Genomic DNA, 17,028 nt, shown 5'->3' on the forward strand with positions numbered 1-17,028 from the left:
ATCTTTCCGTCGGAAATGCCAACAGAGCTTAGCCCGTTGGCAAGTCCGACTGTGGGTACGGAGCATTAGTGCTCTGCTGAGTGTGAAAAAATTCAGAATTCTTAAAAAAAATATACACTTTTTAATTATACATCCTTTGTAAAATACATTATAACATGTGCTTGTATAAATTATAATATCTTCCTTGTTTGGATTAATTATTTTGGATTACTCCTTAGATCTTCCTTGGCATCCACACATTGAAGAGCTAAATTCATCTGACCTCAAACTCAACACTGAGTCCAAATTACAGGTGAAAATCTCTGGATATTTCCCTGAGGCTCTGACACTGGAATGGTATAAGAAGGAGATGGGGGCATACAGATTTGTTGCTGTTGATAACAATAAATACAGGACTGTAATCAGTGGACACCAGAGACAGTCAGATAACACATACAGCTGTACAGCCAGTCTGCTCTTCACCCCAACACTGCCAGAAGACCAGAGGTCAGAGTTCATCTGCAGAGTGCAGCATCCCTGTATGGAGCAGTATATAGAGAGAAGAATAGGACCCCTACAAATTACAGGTAAGTTCTCTACACTGACAGCCCACAACTATTAGGATGTTATATTATGGAATAACAAACTTCACACAGAATTCAGAAAACATTTCCAGTGACAACAAAAATGATCCTTAGCCTGCAGCTGGAATTTTTTATATTACTGGCTACCTGAATCCTTGGAATAGTCCAGAACGTTTACAATCTATGTTTGATTCCACATAAATTTGAACTTAAAGCATATTTTAAATTTTTGAGGCAAATTGGGATAGCACCTACTTTATTATGGTTACATGTTTTCACATAGCATAGCAAATATTTAAAAATGGCAGTGAACCTTTTTTTGATGCTCTATTCTGGACCCTCTAGCACTGTAAAATCCTACTAATTACCGTATTTATCGGCGTATAACACGCACCCCAAGTTTAGGAGGGAATTTTAAGGAAAAAAAGTTTTAGGAGGGAAGTTTACGGAAAAAAACTTACATTTAAATGCCCATCAATGCAGCCTTATCAGTGTCCATCTGCAGCCTTGTTCAGTGTCATTGCAGCCTGGTCAGTGTCATTTGCAGCCTTGTCTTTGCAGCCTTGCCCCAGTGTCATTGCAGCCTTGTCAGTGTCATTTGCAGCCTTGTCATTGCAGCCTCGCCCCAGTTTAAATATGGTGCCACCGAGATACACAGACCTGGATGTCCTGTGTATCTTGGCTCCTCTCGGCTCCTCTCGCAGTCCCTCCCAGTCCCGCCCTATGATGGACATAACACAGGTCCAATGGCGGGACTGGGCATGACTGTGAGCGGAGCCGAGCCTAGCCAAGTACACTCAGCTATGTGTATCTCGGCTCCTCTCGCAGTCCTGCCCAGTCCACCCTATGATGGACATAACACAGGTGCAATGGCAGGACTGGGCGGGACTGTGAGTGGAGCTGAGCCTAGCCGAGTACACTCGGCTATGTGTATATCGGGGATCGGCGCACAACATGCACCCACGATTTTCCCCTGATTTTAAGGGGGAAAAAGTGCGTGTTACCCTGATAAATACAGTATCTTTGTTTATGATGGGTCTGGACAGCTGTGTTTGCTATAATTAGCCCTGTCTTTACTGTGCAGGCAGATCTTCATTATCAGATGCAAGTAGATTTGTAAGTAGATTTGAAAACTGTCTGTCCTAATCAGGGTTACCAACACTCTACAACTTTTTTACTTTCAAAACATGAAACATTTACTATACTGACAAAGCACATTTTTACTGATGTAGCACCCTGGTGTTTAGGCAGGGTTGCTTTTAAATTTAGTTTAGTTAGGTAGTAGTTGTCCTGGTTAATTGTTAGAAGATCCACTGATTCTTCTCTAAACTCTGGAATTGCTGCACCTTTTCTCTTCTGTCACTAGGTGGCACTGTGCTGGTGACATTAGAATGACAAGGGCTTAGCAAGGTCAGATCATGAATGGATGGGGTGTCTCAGCCAATTGGCGGGGGTCTCTTTGGTCCCTTGGCCTGCTGGGAGAGCCTATTTATTTGGGTGATTGGTGTTCTGTGCCACCTCGACGGCTGTCTGCGTGGACATGTGTTATGTCACCTGGGTTGCTAGGCTGGAAGCCTGAGGCTTATCCCGGGGACACCTGGCTGCTAGGCTGCCTGAGGCCTATCCAGGAGCAGGAGAAGCAGCATAGGGTGTGCACTGCAGGATTGGAGTTCAACCGAGAATAAAGGTTCTGCCGGCCGGGGAACCAGGTATGATCGGAGGTAGAGGGAAAGTTGTCACCATGAAGGGACCATACACCTTGTTACTGGAGACTACAGTGAGTAAGCAAGAGCCAGTGCCAGAGAAGTCTTCTCACCAGTCGGGGACAGTGAAGAAGTTGGAAAGCTTCCGCAAGTGCCAAGCCAGGGACCCAGCAGGATAGCGGGGTTGACGCTTGAGGAGTATACAGCTCGTTAGCTGTGGAAGAGCTCAGGAGATTTAGTGGTGATTGGATCTGAAAGTCTAGTGAGACACTGGGAGCTCCGTGCGTGCCAATCTACAGTGGAAGACTTAAGTGTAAGAGAAGAACTATTCTGTGTTGTTCTGTGTAGTACAACCACCGTTAGTGACTGTTACAAGATATGTTGCCATAGGAGACAGCAGTCCTACCTATACAGAAGTGGTATCCAGCTGGAGGCCTTCCACTGTATAGCTGTCTACCTAGAAGTCTCGGAGTCTGCCAATTATCATTGCATCTACTTAACCTCCCTGGCTGTTTTCCCGAGTGTGGCTCGGGGTTAAATTTCAGCACCATTAGCGGTAACCCCGAGCCACACTTGGGATTACATTGCAGGATCCTGGTGCGGTATACTTACCTTGTCCCCAGGATCCTGCGATGTCCCCCCGCTGTGTCCGTGGGTTCTGTCCACCGCCCGAAGCCTCTCTGTGCCGGGCTCTGTTCCCTGCGAGCGTCATGATGCGCAGGGGCGGAGCCCGGTGGCAAATTCAAAAAAGTGAAAAATCATAATACATACAGTACAGTGTAATCTTACAGATTACATTACTGTATGAAATTATTACACATCCCTTTTGTCCCCAGTGCTTTGTCCAATGCCCTGCATGCAGTTTTATATATATACTGTTCTTTCTGCCTGGAAACTGGAGATTGTCCATAGCAACCAAAACCCTCCCTTTACATCAAAAGTGGCTTTAGTAAATAAGTGAACATGAACTGCGCTACAAACAAGTGAAATAATATATAAAAAATATCCCTGAAGAACAAATATATGTAACGAAGTAATCTGATTGTGAGTTAAAAAAATCAAAAAAAGTCCCAGCAGTGAGTTAAAGTCCGAAAGAAAACCAAATAATATCCAATAAGGGTGCAATAGAGCTTATCAACTCATCAGATGACACCATTCGAGGAATCCACCACAGAAAGATTGCACGCTTACCAGAGGCAAGCTATAAATCAGCTTGTAAAAGAATCAGGTGTCCATTCAATGAAAACATCCTAATCCGACTTCGCCACAAGGAGAAAGGCAAACAGGATGGCTCCGTCCAGTAGGTAAATGAACAATCAGCAGGGAGGACCCAAAACGATGAAAAAACGGCTCTCCATAGTGTAAATCAGTCAATAATATAATTTATTCGAATAAAGGTTACACTTACGTAAAACACAGAATTAAAAACAAGGAAACAAAAGTAAAATACAGCAGCCGGTAATTTTCTGTTAAAAAAAAATACAGCAGCCGGCCGGCCTGCAGACAACCTTTCAGGACGAGGTACTCAGCGATGACGTCAGCGCCTCCACCATCCGACGTACGTTTCGTCTTAGAAAGACATCGTCTAGGGAACAGGCGACGCACTGACTCATCGCTATAAGTAGACACAAAGAACCAAGCCTCGTTGTGAAACATGAGTGGCAACACCAAGTCTCCTAGTCGGAAACAGGAAGTACTCGGAACATGATGAATGAACTAATAAACTAACAGAGATAAAGGATAAAAGATAAAAATCTATGAATTAAAAGAAAAGAAAACTATTATGAGAGCCCATATACAACATGAATAACATGGGACTAATCAGAATGGTATCTCTAAAGGATATCCAATCTAAGTGTGGCGCTCATGAGAAGGCAGCCAGAAGGATAAATATCACACTGTGCCATCCAGTGGAAAATTAAAATAGGACTTAGAAATGGAAACAAAATTAAATATATAACCAGATGGAATCTCAATCCATATATCATGGCAACCATAGTGGAAAGATAGGGAATAATTACCCAACGCTATTAATAAAAAAGGAAAAACAGAAAAAAACACAAATATATATAATGAAATTACATATGTATATATATTAGAATTGATGGGAATGTATATATAAAGCAAACACTAATGGGGTATGCTAAGAGTGATATTCTTAATGGTTGCCACAGTGACCGACATTCAAAAAAATATCTTTAGAAATAAAGCTAATAGAACCTCAGTCTTCAGACTAATTTAAAGGTGGCCAACAATGGTCAAATTTAAAAAAAACAAAAAACAATATTGGCCAGAAATACAATAATTTAAAGTATTGCAGGAGGGGAAAAGGCCTATATAAAGGAAGTAAAATATATATATATATATAGGTATAGCCACAAAGGGTTCACACCAAGTACACAAATAGGACAGAAATATTTACGAATTATCTATAAAAGCATTGAGGTCAACCTTGACATTGAGCCCAAAAGGGGTGTAACATTTTAGTTTATTTATCCATGCCATCTCCAATCTTGATATCCCGCGTATTAGAGATCCACCCCTCCAGTGGGGGGTGTACTTATCAATCCCTAAAAAAATCGTCTTGGCAGGATCTCGATTATGAACCTCGAGATAGTGCCTAGAGACTGGATGTTTGGGAAAACCAGTCAAAATATTAATCACATGCTCGTTCAACCTGACAGAGAGGAAGCGCTTGGTCCTGCCAACATACTGTAGCCCACATGGGTATTGGAGAAGGTATACAACCCATTCAGTGGAGCACGTAATGAACGGTTTAATCTCAAATTCTACCAAAGTACTGGTAGAAACAAATCTGTGGGTTCTTCTGTGTGTACATCCACTGAGAGAGCACACCCTACACCTTCTACATTGAAAAAGAAGGTGTAGAGTGTGTATAAAAAACGAGGGTTGCACTCACAAACATCCAGCGTTAAATGGCATAAACAGCTCCATAATAGCCTCCTCTCCTGGTCTGTAGGGATCAGTTAGCTCACAGCAACTAGCAGCGTGGTAAAGTATTTCAGTAAGCACAGACCGCCTGCTTCCTTGTAACACACACCGCCCAAAGCATTTGCACGGACCAGCCCATAGGGGGGGGTCCCCAGAAAGAAACAAAGAAAATTCATTTAAAACACAAAACCCCGGCCCATTCTGCACAGAGGCAAGGAAAATACAGTAACAGTTCTCAGGGAAAGGACTCCAGGAAGTCTAATCAAAATAGCCATAACTCCCATATAGTAGGCGAGGTTGAAAAAAGACACAAGTCCATCAAGTCCAACCTATGTGTGATTATGTGTCAGTATTACATTGTATATCCCTGTATATTGCGTTGATTTAGGTGTTTATCTAATAGTTTCTTGAAACTATCGATGCTCCCCGCTGAGACCACCGCCTGTGGAAGGGAATTCCACATCCTTGCCGCTCTTACAGTAAAGAACCCTCTACGTAGTTTAAGGTCAAACCTCTTTTTTTCTAATTTTAATGAGTGGCCACGAGTCTTGTTAAACTCTCTTCTGCGAAAAAGTTTTATTTCTATTGTAGGGTCACCAGTACGGTATTTGTAAATTGAAATCATATCCCCTCTCAAGCGTCTCTTCTCCAGAGAGAATAAGTTCAGTGCACGCAACCTTTCCTCATAACTAAGATCCTCCAGACCCTTTATTAGCTTTGTTGCCCTTCTTTGTAGCTCGCTCCATTTCCAGTACATCCTTCTTGAGGACTGGTGCCCAGAACTGGACAGCATACTATAGGTGCGGCCGGACCAGAGTCTTGTAGAGTGGGAGAATTATCGTTTTATCTCTGGAGTTGATCCCTTTTTAATGCATGCCAATATTCTGTTTGCTTTGTTAGCAGCAGATTGGTATTGCATGCCATTGCTGAGCCTATCATCTACTAGGACCCCCAGTTCCTTTTCCATCCTAGGTTCCCCCAGAGGTTCTCCCGCCAGTGTATAGATTACATTCATATTTTTGCCACCCAAATGCATTATTTTACATTTTTCTACATTGAACCTCATCTGCAATGTAGTTGCCCACCCCATTAATTTGTTCAGATCTTTTTGCAAGGTTTTCACATCCTGCGGAGAAGTTATTGCCCTGCTTAGCTTAGTATTGTCTGCAAATACAGAGATTGAACTGTTTATCCCATCCTCCAGGTCGTTTATGAACAAATTAAATAGGATTGGTCCCAGCACAGAACCCTGGGGAACCCCACTACCCACCCCTGACCATTCCGAGTACTCCCCATTTATCACCACCCTCTGAACTCGCCCTTGTAGCTAGTTTTCAATCCATGTACTCACCCTATGGTCCATGCCAACGGACCTTATTTTGTACAGTAAACGTTTATGGGGAACTGTGTCAAATGCTTTTGCAAAATCCAGATACAGCACGTTTACGGGCCTTCCTTTATCTATATGGCAACTCACCTCCTCATAGACGGTTAGTAGATTGGTTTGGCAAGAACGATTCTTCATGAATCCATGCTGATTACTGCTAATGATACCGTTCTCATTACTAAAATCTTGTATATAGTCCCTTATCATCCCCTCCAAGAGTTTACATACTATTGATGTTAGGCTAACTGGTCTGTAATTCCCAGGGATGTATTTTGGGCCCTTTTTAAATATTGGTGCTACATTGGCTTTTTTCCAATCAGCTGGTACCATTCCAGTCAGTTGACTGTCTGTAAAAATTAGGAACAACGGTCTGGCAATCACTTGACTGAGTTCCCTAAGTACCCTTGGATGCAAGCCATCAGGTCCCGGTGATTTATTAATGTTAAGTTTCTCAGGTCTAATTTTAATTCTGTCCTCTGTTAACCATGGATGGTGCTTCCTGTGTTGTGTCATGAGGATAAACACTGCAGTTTTGGTTACTGAAGCCCCCCGATTCACTCGTGAAGACTGAGGAGAAGAATAAATTCAATACCTTCGCCATCTCCCCATGCTTTGTAACCAGATGTCCTTCCTCATTCTTTATGGGGCCAATATGGTCAGTCCTCCCTTTTTTACTGTTAACCTACTTAAAGAATTTCTTGGGATTTTTTTTGCTCTCCTCCACTATGTGTCTTTCATGTTCTATCTTAGCCGTCCTAATTGCACCCTTACATTTCTTGTTGCATTCTTTATAAAGTCTGAATGCCGAGGATGATCCCTCAACCTTGTATTTTTAGAATGCCTTCTCCTTTGCTTTTACATGCATTTTTACATTGGAGTTAAGCCATCCAGGACTTTTGTTCGCCCTTTTAAATGTATTACCCAATGGGATACATTGGCTAATGCCCTTATTTAATATACACTTAAAGCAAACCCATCTCTCCTCCATATTCTTTGTTCCTAATATTTTATCCCAATTAATGCCTTTTAGCAAGGTTTGTAGTTTAGGGAAGTTGGCTCTTTTGAAATTCAGTGTCTTTGTATTCCCTTTACGCTTCCTATTTGTGTGTTTTATACTGAAACTAATTGACCTGTGATCGCTGTTACCTAAATTGCCCCGTATTTCCACATCCGTGATCAGGTCTGTATTGTTGGTAATCAGTAGATCCAGTAATGTTTTATTTCTAGTTGGTGCGTCTACCATCTGACCCATAAAATTGTTCTGCAAGACATTAAGGAACTGGCGAGCTTTAAATGAGTGCGCGTTTCCCTCCGCCCAGTTTATGTATGTCTGGATAATTAAAATCCCCATTATGATAACACTTCCCATCCTTGCTGCTAATCCAAATTGTGATAGGAGATCTGTCTCCACTTTCTCCCTCAGGTTAGGGGACCTATAGCATACTCCCATATTATTTTCCCCTTAGCTTCATCCCTTTGGAGCTCTACCCATAAGGATTCCACCTCCTCCCTTCCTATCCAAAGCAGATTACATGAACCCCAATCAATCCAAACTCATCTGCCGTTGCACTGTTTGCCTTGGAGAGGAATTATTTCTCTTTGCAGGGCAAATTTTATAGACAGATAGCTGGCACGGCTATGGGTTCACATTTTGCACCATGTTATGCAAATCTGTTCATGGGGTATTGGGAAAAATCCTGTATTTGGCAGCACAACCCATTTGCCAAACATCTGGTATACTATGGGAGGTATATCGATGATATACTGATTATTTGGGATGGACCACCTGATATTGACAAATTTGTCTCATATTGTAATAACAATATGTTTGGTATCCAATTTACCCATGTAGTAGATGCTCATTCCCTGGTATTCTTGGACCTTGAACTGGGTAGTGATGGAAATGGCAACATCACATCCAAAACCCACTTCAAAGAAACTGCTGGCAACTCCTATTTGCATCAGGGGAGTTGCCACCACCCTAAATGGAAAGATAACATACCCTACAGTCAGTTCTGTAGGCTACGCAGGAATTGTAGTAGCTCCAAAGATTATGATGAGCAGGCAACCATATTGTCAAAAAATAATATTATGGACAGTAGATCCGCGCTACAGGTTATACTTGCAACTGCAGCCCCCCTGTGTAGGCAGAGGGCACCAAAGTGTGCCCTCAAAAATAGGTCTAAAAATTATATATATATGCAGGGAGTGGCGCTGTGCATGAGGGGATAGTTGGCATATATATTTGTCTATTGATTATAAATCATATTATGGAAAAAGGCACAAAGATGTGAAGAAATATGTATCCCACATGGGGGTCGGTAAATGTCGAGAAGAAAATGTAAATGCAGATAGACGTTCAATATAGCCTGGATTCCATAGCCCAATAACCGCTATTAAACTCTGATGGTATTATATGATGTGCAAATAAGTGCCAAAGTGTCAAGTGCGATACCAGTATGGTGTTCCAGCCCCTGCCGGAATAAACTCCAAGTGATACAAAAAAGAAATGAAAAGGGGGGTAACCTTAACCCTCTAAAATGCAGTGTAAAAATAAATTAGTATGTAAACGAAATTAATCTAAAGGTAGTGATATTAAATAATAAATATAGGATTAAATTAATCTAAAACTATATATAACTTGAATAGTGACATAAATAATAAATATAGATTTAGAGTAGTGGTTCAAAAAAATTAATTAATAATAGCAGGATTCAATAACAACATGAGATCACATATAAAAATGCAGAAAAAGGAAGAAAAAATCCAGCAAATCGTAAAAAAGTTTGTGTAATATCTTCCACCCGACAACTTCCAGATTCTCTAAAGGTACAATCCCCCTGTTGTGTTTCCACTCACCGGAACCTTATACCCCTGCAGGGGTATAAGCATAAGATGTTTCCACTCCAGCCGATCAGATCCGGATGTCGATCGAATCTCGTCTCTGATTTCCTAGTCCCGATCCTAGTTCCTATCAGCCTCTCCAGAGCAGGGGGAGGAGGGGATGGATAGTCCCCTAGTATGGTCCTATCTCCAGCCGGACATCCGCGCCAAGGAATTTATATGTAATAAAAAAGTTTTGTCCACATAAGGTAACTCTTTTTTAAAAAGTTTATTGGGTGATAAAATTGCAATCCAATAGAATGGAGTTACTTCAAGAAAAGTTGAAACAAGGATTGAGGAGCATACAAGCTCACTGGCTCCCCTTGCTGTCCCGGGACGCAGCGTTGTACACGTCTAGCGCTTGCGTTCCACCGGTCAGCTAGCAGGAACCACAGCGGCAGGAAGTGACGTTTGTGCGTACCAAGATAGTCCCGCCTTACGCGTTTCGTCACACGGACGTCATCGGAGGCGCTGCCATCTTGGTCCTCTCAACGCCTTATATCTGGGTGCAGTACGTACCATGGCCAATTGTACATCAGATGTCGTTTGACGGACAGGATGTGAAGCCAATTGAAAAAACCGCTTGAATTACGGAGATGAGAATAAAACCTTTTTTTTTTTTTTTTTTTTTTTCAACCTTATTTAGTGAAGGGAAACAGTGTATCAGCAAGTAGCATCTCCTTGAGCGCCATCTAGTGAAATCATTGTATATATATAATTGAATGGCGGCCATGGGGAAAAAATTATTTTGCAAACCAGATATTAGCCGGTAAAACTATATTACGTCACTTTTAAATAAAACAGAGGTATAGTAAATTCTCATTTCCTCAAAAATTAAGATTTGAGAAGGAAATAATTTTTACATATAATTTAAACAATAAATTGAAGGATAAATAAAAATAAAAATAAAAATAAAAAATAAAAAATAATAAAAATAAATTTAATAATAAAAATTATATAATTACATAGATAGTTAGAAATGTGCTAGTATGACTAGAAGTGTGATTAAACCCTATTCAGTAAAAAATTTTTTTGTATATAAAACATAGGAAAATAAGTTTTAAAATGTGCAATTAGCAGGATTGAAAGTGGATTAGGACCTTTTGCACAAAAAGTAATTACTATTTTATCCGTACTTGTTATACATCCCAAACGTGAGCATTGTGTGTTCGAGGTGAGTATGAACTAAAAAGGGCTATTCAGCCCATGAGTAAGAAACAAAAACCCCCTTACATACAGTTAATCTATGTGTCTTATTATCAAGACATAGAGAGGATTGGTAGTGTAGTGGACTCGACGCTGAGTCGGGAGCGCATTAAAAACTTAATTCAAATTTAAATAGAAAACCTAATACCAGTGATTTATAAAATAAGGTGGAGAAGTCTTAAACATTATGTATACTGTATATTAAAATAGTGATTTTCAGAGTGGGATAAACCAATTATAAGAAATAGTGGAATATGGGCACCTGTCTAAAAATTGGATAAAAAACAATTCAAATCGATGTCCACATTCAATCCTCTGGGGACCAGACTACCCAAACGGTATATCCATTTAGTTTCGTTCTGAGAAACTTTTATTCTTTTATTGCCTCCTCTCCAATGGTCTTTAATCAGATCTATACCGTAGAAAATTAATCCAGTGGGGTTCCTATTATGGACTTCATCAAAGTGCCTAGACAGATTATGTTTTGGGAAGCCTTTTCGGATATTGTTAATATGCTCTCTAATCCTAACGCGGAGGGGCCTAGTGGTTCTTCCCACATACTGTAGCCGACAGGGACATTCGATCACGTATGTGACGTGGGTACTTTCACAACTGATCAATTCCCTGATTTGATACTCCTTTCCTCCTCTTGACTTGAAGGATAGTTTTCTCTTTGGTTGTTTTTTACTCACTCGGCAAGGTAGACACCTCTGGCACCTATAGAAGCCTTTCATTTCGGGGAACAATTTAACCGTTTTGGGTGGGTCAATCACATTATGCACTAACTGATTTCTCAGATTAGGGGCTTTTCTGTAAATAAATCTTGGTTTTTTCGGAAGTATCTTTACCAAGATTCTATCGGATTTTAAAATAGGCCAATATTTTCTAAAAATGTGTTCGACCGAACGATATTGATTGTTAAAACCAGTGATAAAAGCTATGTCCATCTTGCTATGGTGATCAGTTTTCTCCTTTTTTCTTAGTAGAAGCTCACGGTCTAGGCCCCCTATTGCTAGTTTTTGCTTCATTAAAGGCTCTTTCTGGTAACCTTTATCGATAAACTTTTTAATTAGGGTATCAGCTTGTGCGTAATAGTCATCTATCCTGTGGCAGTTTCTTCGCAGCCTCATCAGTTGGCCTTTCGGGATATTCTGTTTCCATTTCGGATGGTGGCAGCTTGATGTTGGAATGTACCCGTTGCGATCTGTAGTTTTAAAAAAAGTTCTTGTATGTAGTTCGTTGCTTTCTTTAAAAATCTGTACGTCCAAGTAATCTATCTCTTGAGGATCGCATTTCCCACTAAAAGAGATGCCGTATTTATTTTGGTTCATTGCTCTTAGAAAATCGTGGAATGAGTCTGCCGTGCCCCTCCATACTATGATCACGTCGTCAATATAGCGACGGTAAAATTCAATCTCCGGGCGTAGGTTCTTGTATATGTTCTCTTCTTCCCACATGTCCATGAACAAATTCGCCACGCTCGGGGCATATCTAGCTCCCATGGCGACGCCCTTTGTTTGAACATAGTAATCCTTCTGATACCAAAAATAATTACTTTCCATCGCTAATTTTAAGGCTTCCAAAATAAAGTTAATCTGTTCCTGTTTAAGACTGGCATCATTATGAAATGCTTTCTCTACTCCCTTTAGGCCATGTTTCTGTATAATACTAGTATATAAGGAGTTCACATCTATAGTAGCTAGGAGGCAGTCTTCAACCCCAGTTACATTCTTTAATTCGTTGATCAATTGCGTACTGTCCTTTAGGTACGACTTCCCTTTAGTTACCATTGGTTTCAAGAAACAATCAATGTATTCCCCTAATCTGGAGAACAAGGAGTTAATCCCACTTATAATCGGTCTTCCCGGGGGTTTCTCCAACCGCTTATGTACTTTTGGTAGATGGTATATGACTGGTGTCTTTGTGGACTCGCTGATCAAATATTTGGCCTCTTTCTTGTTCAAAATTCCTCTATCTTTCCCTTTCTTAACGAGAGCTTTCAATTTTTTACTGTAAATTTGTTTGGGGTTTCCTTTGAGTTTCTTATAGGTGTTTTCCACACTAAGGAGGTTCTTCATTTCTTCCTCGTAGTCTTTTTTCTTCAAAATAACCAGCCCGCCCCCTTTGTCTGCGGGGCGTATGACTACTTCTTTTCTTTTTCCGATTTCTTTAATTGCTCTCCATACATTCCTCCCTTTGGAGTTCTTTATTTCAAGTTTCGCCAAGTCGCTTTCCACCATCTTCTTAAAAGCGTTCATACACTGATCACCCGGAACCTTTGGGTTGAAGATCGAATTGTTCCTAAGATTGGTGTGTACAAAACTGGGTATTTCCTCTGCAGGTTTTTTATCCTTATTTAGAGTATAATGTTTTTTTATTCTTAGTTTACGCATAAATTTCTGCAGATCGATAAAGACTTCGAACTTATCAACATTCTTATCTGGTGCAAATTTTAATCCTAAATCTAAAACTTTCAATTCCTCATCAGTAAAAACGACATCGCTCAAGTTAAAAATTCCTTCTCCTAATATTCTCTTCTTCTTTTTACTCTTCTTTCCTCCTCGCTTCCCTCTTGTCTGTAGCCTCTTTCTGTGTCTCTTAGATCTTGATCTGATTCTCTGCCAGGGTTCCTGTTCAATCCATTCCTTATCTCCTGTGGGTATCCATAGTTGCCTGAATTCCTTTGTTGTGGGCGTGCGTAAGTGCCTGTATCCCTTTGTCCTCTGTATGTGGGTGGGCCCCCATACCTCTGGAAATCTCTGTTGTTCTCTGTTTGGTCTCTCCAACCCTGCCTCCTGTATGGGGGTCGTGCCTTCCATCTTCCAGGTGGGCCCCCCCTGTGAACAACAGAGACCCACATACAGAGGACAAAGGGATACAGGCACTTACGCACGCCCACAACAAAGGAATTCAGGCAACTATGGATACCCACAGGAGATAAGGAATGGATTGAACAGGAACCCTGGCAGAGAATCAGATCAAGATCTAAGAGACACAGAAAGAGGCTACAGACAAGAGGGAAGCGAGGAGGAAAGAAGAGTAAAAAGAAGAAGAGAATATTAGGAGAAGGAATTTTTAACTTGAGCGATGTCGTTTTTACTGATGAGGAATTGAAAGTTTTAGATTTAGGATTAAAATTTGCACCAGATAAGAATGTTGATAAGTTCGAAGTCTTTATCGATCTGCAGAAATTTATGCGTAAACTAAGAATAAAAAAACATTATACTCTAAATAAGGATAAAAAACCTGCAGAGGAAATACCCAGTTTTGTACACACCAATCTTAGGAACAATTCGATCTTCAACCCAAAGGTTCCGGGTGATCAGTGTATGAACGCTTTTAAGAAGATGGTGGAAAGCGACTTGGCGAAACTTGAAATAAAGAACTCCAAAGGGAGGAATGTATGGAGAGCAATTAAAGAAATCGGAAAAAGAAAAGAAGTAGTCATACGCCCCGCAGACAAAGGGGGCGGGCTGGTTATTTTGAAGAAAAAAGACTACGAGGAAGAAATGAAGAACCTCCTTAGTGTGGAAAACACCTATAAGAAACTCAAAGGAAACCCCAAACAAATTTACAGTAAAAAATTGAAAGCTCTCGTTAAGAAAGGGAAAGATAGAGGAATTTTGAACAAGAAAGAGGCCAAATATTTGATCAGCGAGTCCACAAAGACACCAGTCATATACCATCTACCAAAAGTACATAAGCGGTTGGAGAAACCCCCGGGAAGACCGATTATAAGTGGGATTAACTCCTTGTTCTCCAGATTAGGGGAATACATTGATTGTTTCTTGAAACCAATGGTAACTAAAGGGAAGTCGTACCTAAAGGACAGTACGCAATTGATCAACGAATTAAAGAATGTAACTGGGGTTGAAGACTGCCTCCTAGCTACTATAGATGTGAACTCCTTATATACTAGTATTATATAGAAACATGGCCTAAAGGGAGTAGAGAAAGCATTTCATAATGATGCCAGTCTTAAACAGGAACAGATTAACTTTATTTTGGAAGCCTTAAAATTAGCGATGGAAAGTAATTATTTTTGGTATCAGAAGGATTACTATGTTCAAACAAAGGGCGTCGCCATGGGAGCTAGATATGCCCCGAGCGTGGCGAATTTGTTCATGGACATGTGGGAAGAAGAGAACATATACAAGAACCTACGCCCGGAGATTGAATTTTACCGTCGCTATATTGACGACGTGATCATAGTATGGAGGGGCACGGCAGACTCATTCCACGATTTTCTAAGAGCAATGAACCAAAATAAATACGGCATCTCTTTTAGTGGGAAATGCGATCCTCAAGAGATAGATTACTTGGACGTACAGATTTTTAAAGAAAGCAACGAACTACATACAAGAACTTTTTTTAAAACTACAGATCGCAACGGGTACATTCCAACATCAAGCTGCCACCATCCGAAATGGAAACAGAATATCCCGAAAGGCCAACTGATGAGGCTGCGAAGAAACTGCCACAGGATAGATGACTATTACTCACAAGCTGATACCCTAATTAAAAAGTTTATCGATAAAGGTTACCAGAAAGAGCCTTTAATGAAGCAAAAACTAGCAATAGGGGGCCTAGACCGTGAGCTTCTACTAAGAAAAAAGGAGAAAACTGATCACCATAGCAAGATGGACATAGCTTTTATCACTGGTTTTAACAATCAATATCGTTCGGTCGAACACATTTTTAGAAAATATTGGCCTATTTTAAAATCCGATAGAATCTTGGTAAAGATACTTCCGAAAAAACCAAGATTTATTTACAGAAAAGCCCCTAATCTGAGAAATCAGTTAGTGCATAATGTGATTGACCCACCCAAAACGGTTAAATTGTTCCCCGAAATGAAAGGCTTCTATAGGTGCCAGAGGTGTCTACCTTGCCGAGTGAGTAAAAAACAACCAAAGAGAAAACTATCCTTCAAGTCAAGAGGAGGAAAGGAGTATCAAATCAGGGAATTGATCAGTTGTGAAAGTACCCACGTCACATACGTGATCGAATGTCCCTGTCGGCTACAGTATGTGGGAAGAACCACTAGGCCCCTCCGCGTTAGGATTAGAGAGCATATTAACAATATCCGAAAAGGCTTCCCAAAACATAATCTGTCTAGGCACTTTGATGAAGTCCATAATAGGAACCCCACTGGATTAATTTTCTACGGTATAGATCTGATTAAAGACCATTGGAGAGGAGGCAATAAAAGAATAAAAGTTTCTCAGAACGAAACTAAATGGATATACCGTTTGGGTAGTCTGGTCCCCAGAGGATTGAATGTGGACATCGATTTGAATTGTTTTTTATCCAATTTTTAGACAGGTGCCCATATTCCACTATTTCTTATAATTGGTTTATCCCACTCTGAAAATCACTATTTTAATATATACATAATGTTTAAGACTTCTCCACCTTATTTTATAAATCACTGGTATTAGGTTTTCTATTTAAATTTGAATTAAGTTTTTAATGCGCTCCCGACTCAGCGTCGAGTCCACTACACTACCAATCCTCTCTATGTCTTGATAATAAGACACATAGATTAACTGTATGTAAGGGGGTTTTTGTTTCTTACTCATGGGCTGAATAGCCCTTTTTAGTTCATACTCACCTCGAACACACAATGCTCACGTTTGGGATGTATAACAAGTACGGATAAAATAGTAATTACTTTTTGTGCAAAAGGTCCTAATCCACTTTCAATCCTGCCAATTGCACATTTTAAAACTTATTTTCCTATGTTTTATATACAAAAAAATTTTTTACTGAATAGGGTTTAATCACACTTCTAGTCATACTAGCACATTTCTAACTATCTATGTAATTATATAATTTTTATTATTAAATTTATTTTTATTATTTTTTATTTTTTATTTTTATTTTTATTTATCCTTCAATTTATTGTTTAAATTATATGTAAAAATTATTTCCTTCTCAAATCTTAATTTTTGAGGAAATGAGAATTTACTATACCTCTGTTTTATTTAAAAGTGACGTAATATAGTTTTACCGGCTAATATCTGGTTTGCAAAATAATTTTTTCCCCATGGCCGCCATTCAATTATATATATACAATGATTTCACTAGATGGCGCTCAAGGAGATGCTACTTGCTGATACACTGTTTCCCTTCACTAAATAAGGTTGAAAAAAAAAAAAAAAAAATAAGGTTTTATTCTCATCTCCGTAATTCAAGCGGTTTTTTCAATTGGCTTCACATCCTGTCCGTCAAACGACATCTGATGTACAATTGGCCATGGTACGTACTGCACCCAGATATAAGGCGTTGAGAGGACCAAGATGGCAGCGCCTCCGATGACGTCCGTGTGACG

General features: G+C 40.1%; 1 protein-coding gene across 1 annotated transcript in view; it reads left to right on the forward strand.

Annotated features, from left to right (window-relative positions):
• The window catches only part of LOC141147985 (uncharacterized), a 691,676-nt gene that overhangs the window by 400,270 nt on the left and 274,378 nt on the right, over window positions 1-17,028 (forward strand). Inside the window, exon 14 of the mRNA XM_073635140.1 lies at window positions 219-566. Coding sequence (XP_073491241.1) covers window positions 219-566 — 348 coding nt within the window. The remainder of the gene's footprint in view (window positions 1-218; window positions 567-17,028) is intronic.

The sequence above is a fragment of the Aquarana catesbeiana genome, linkage group LG06 (assembly GCF_042186555.1).
Source record: "Aquarana catesbeiana isolate 2022-GZ linkage group LG06, ASM4218655v1, whole genome shotgun sequence".
NCBI lineage: Eukaryota > Metazoa > Chordata > Amphibia > Anura > Ranidae > Aquarana > Aquarana catesbeiana.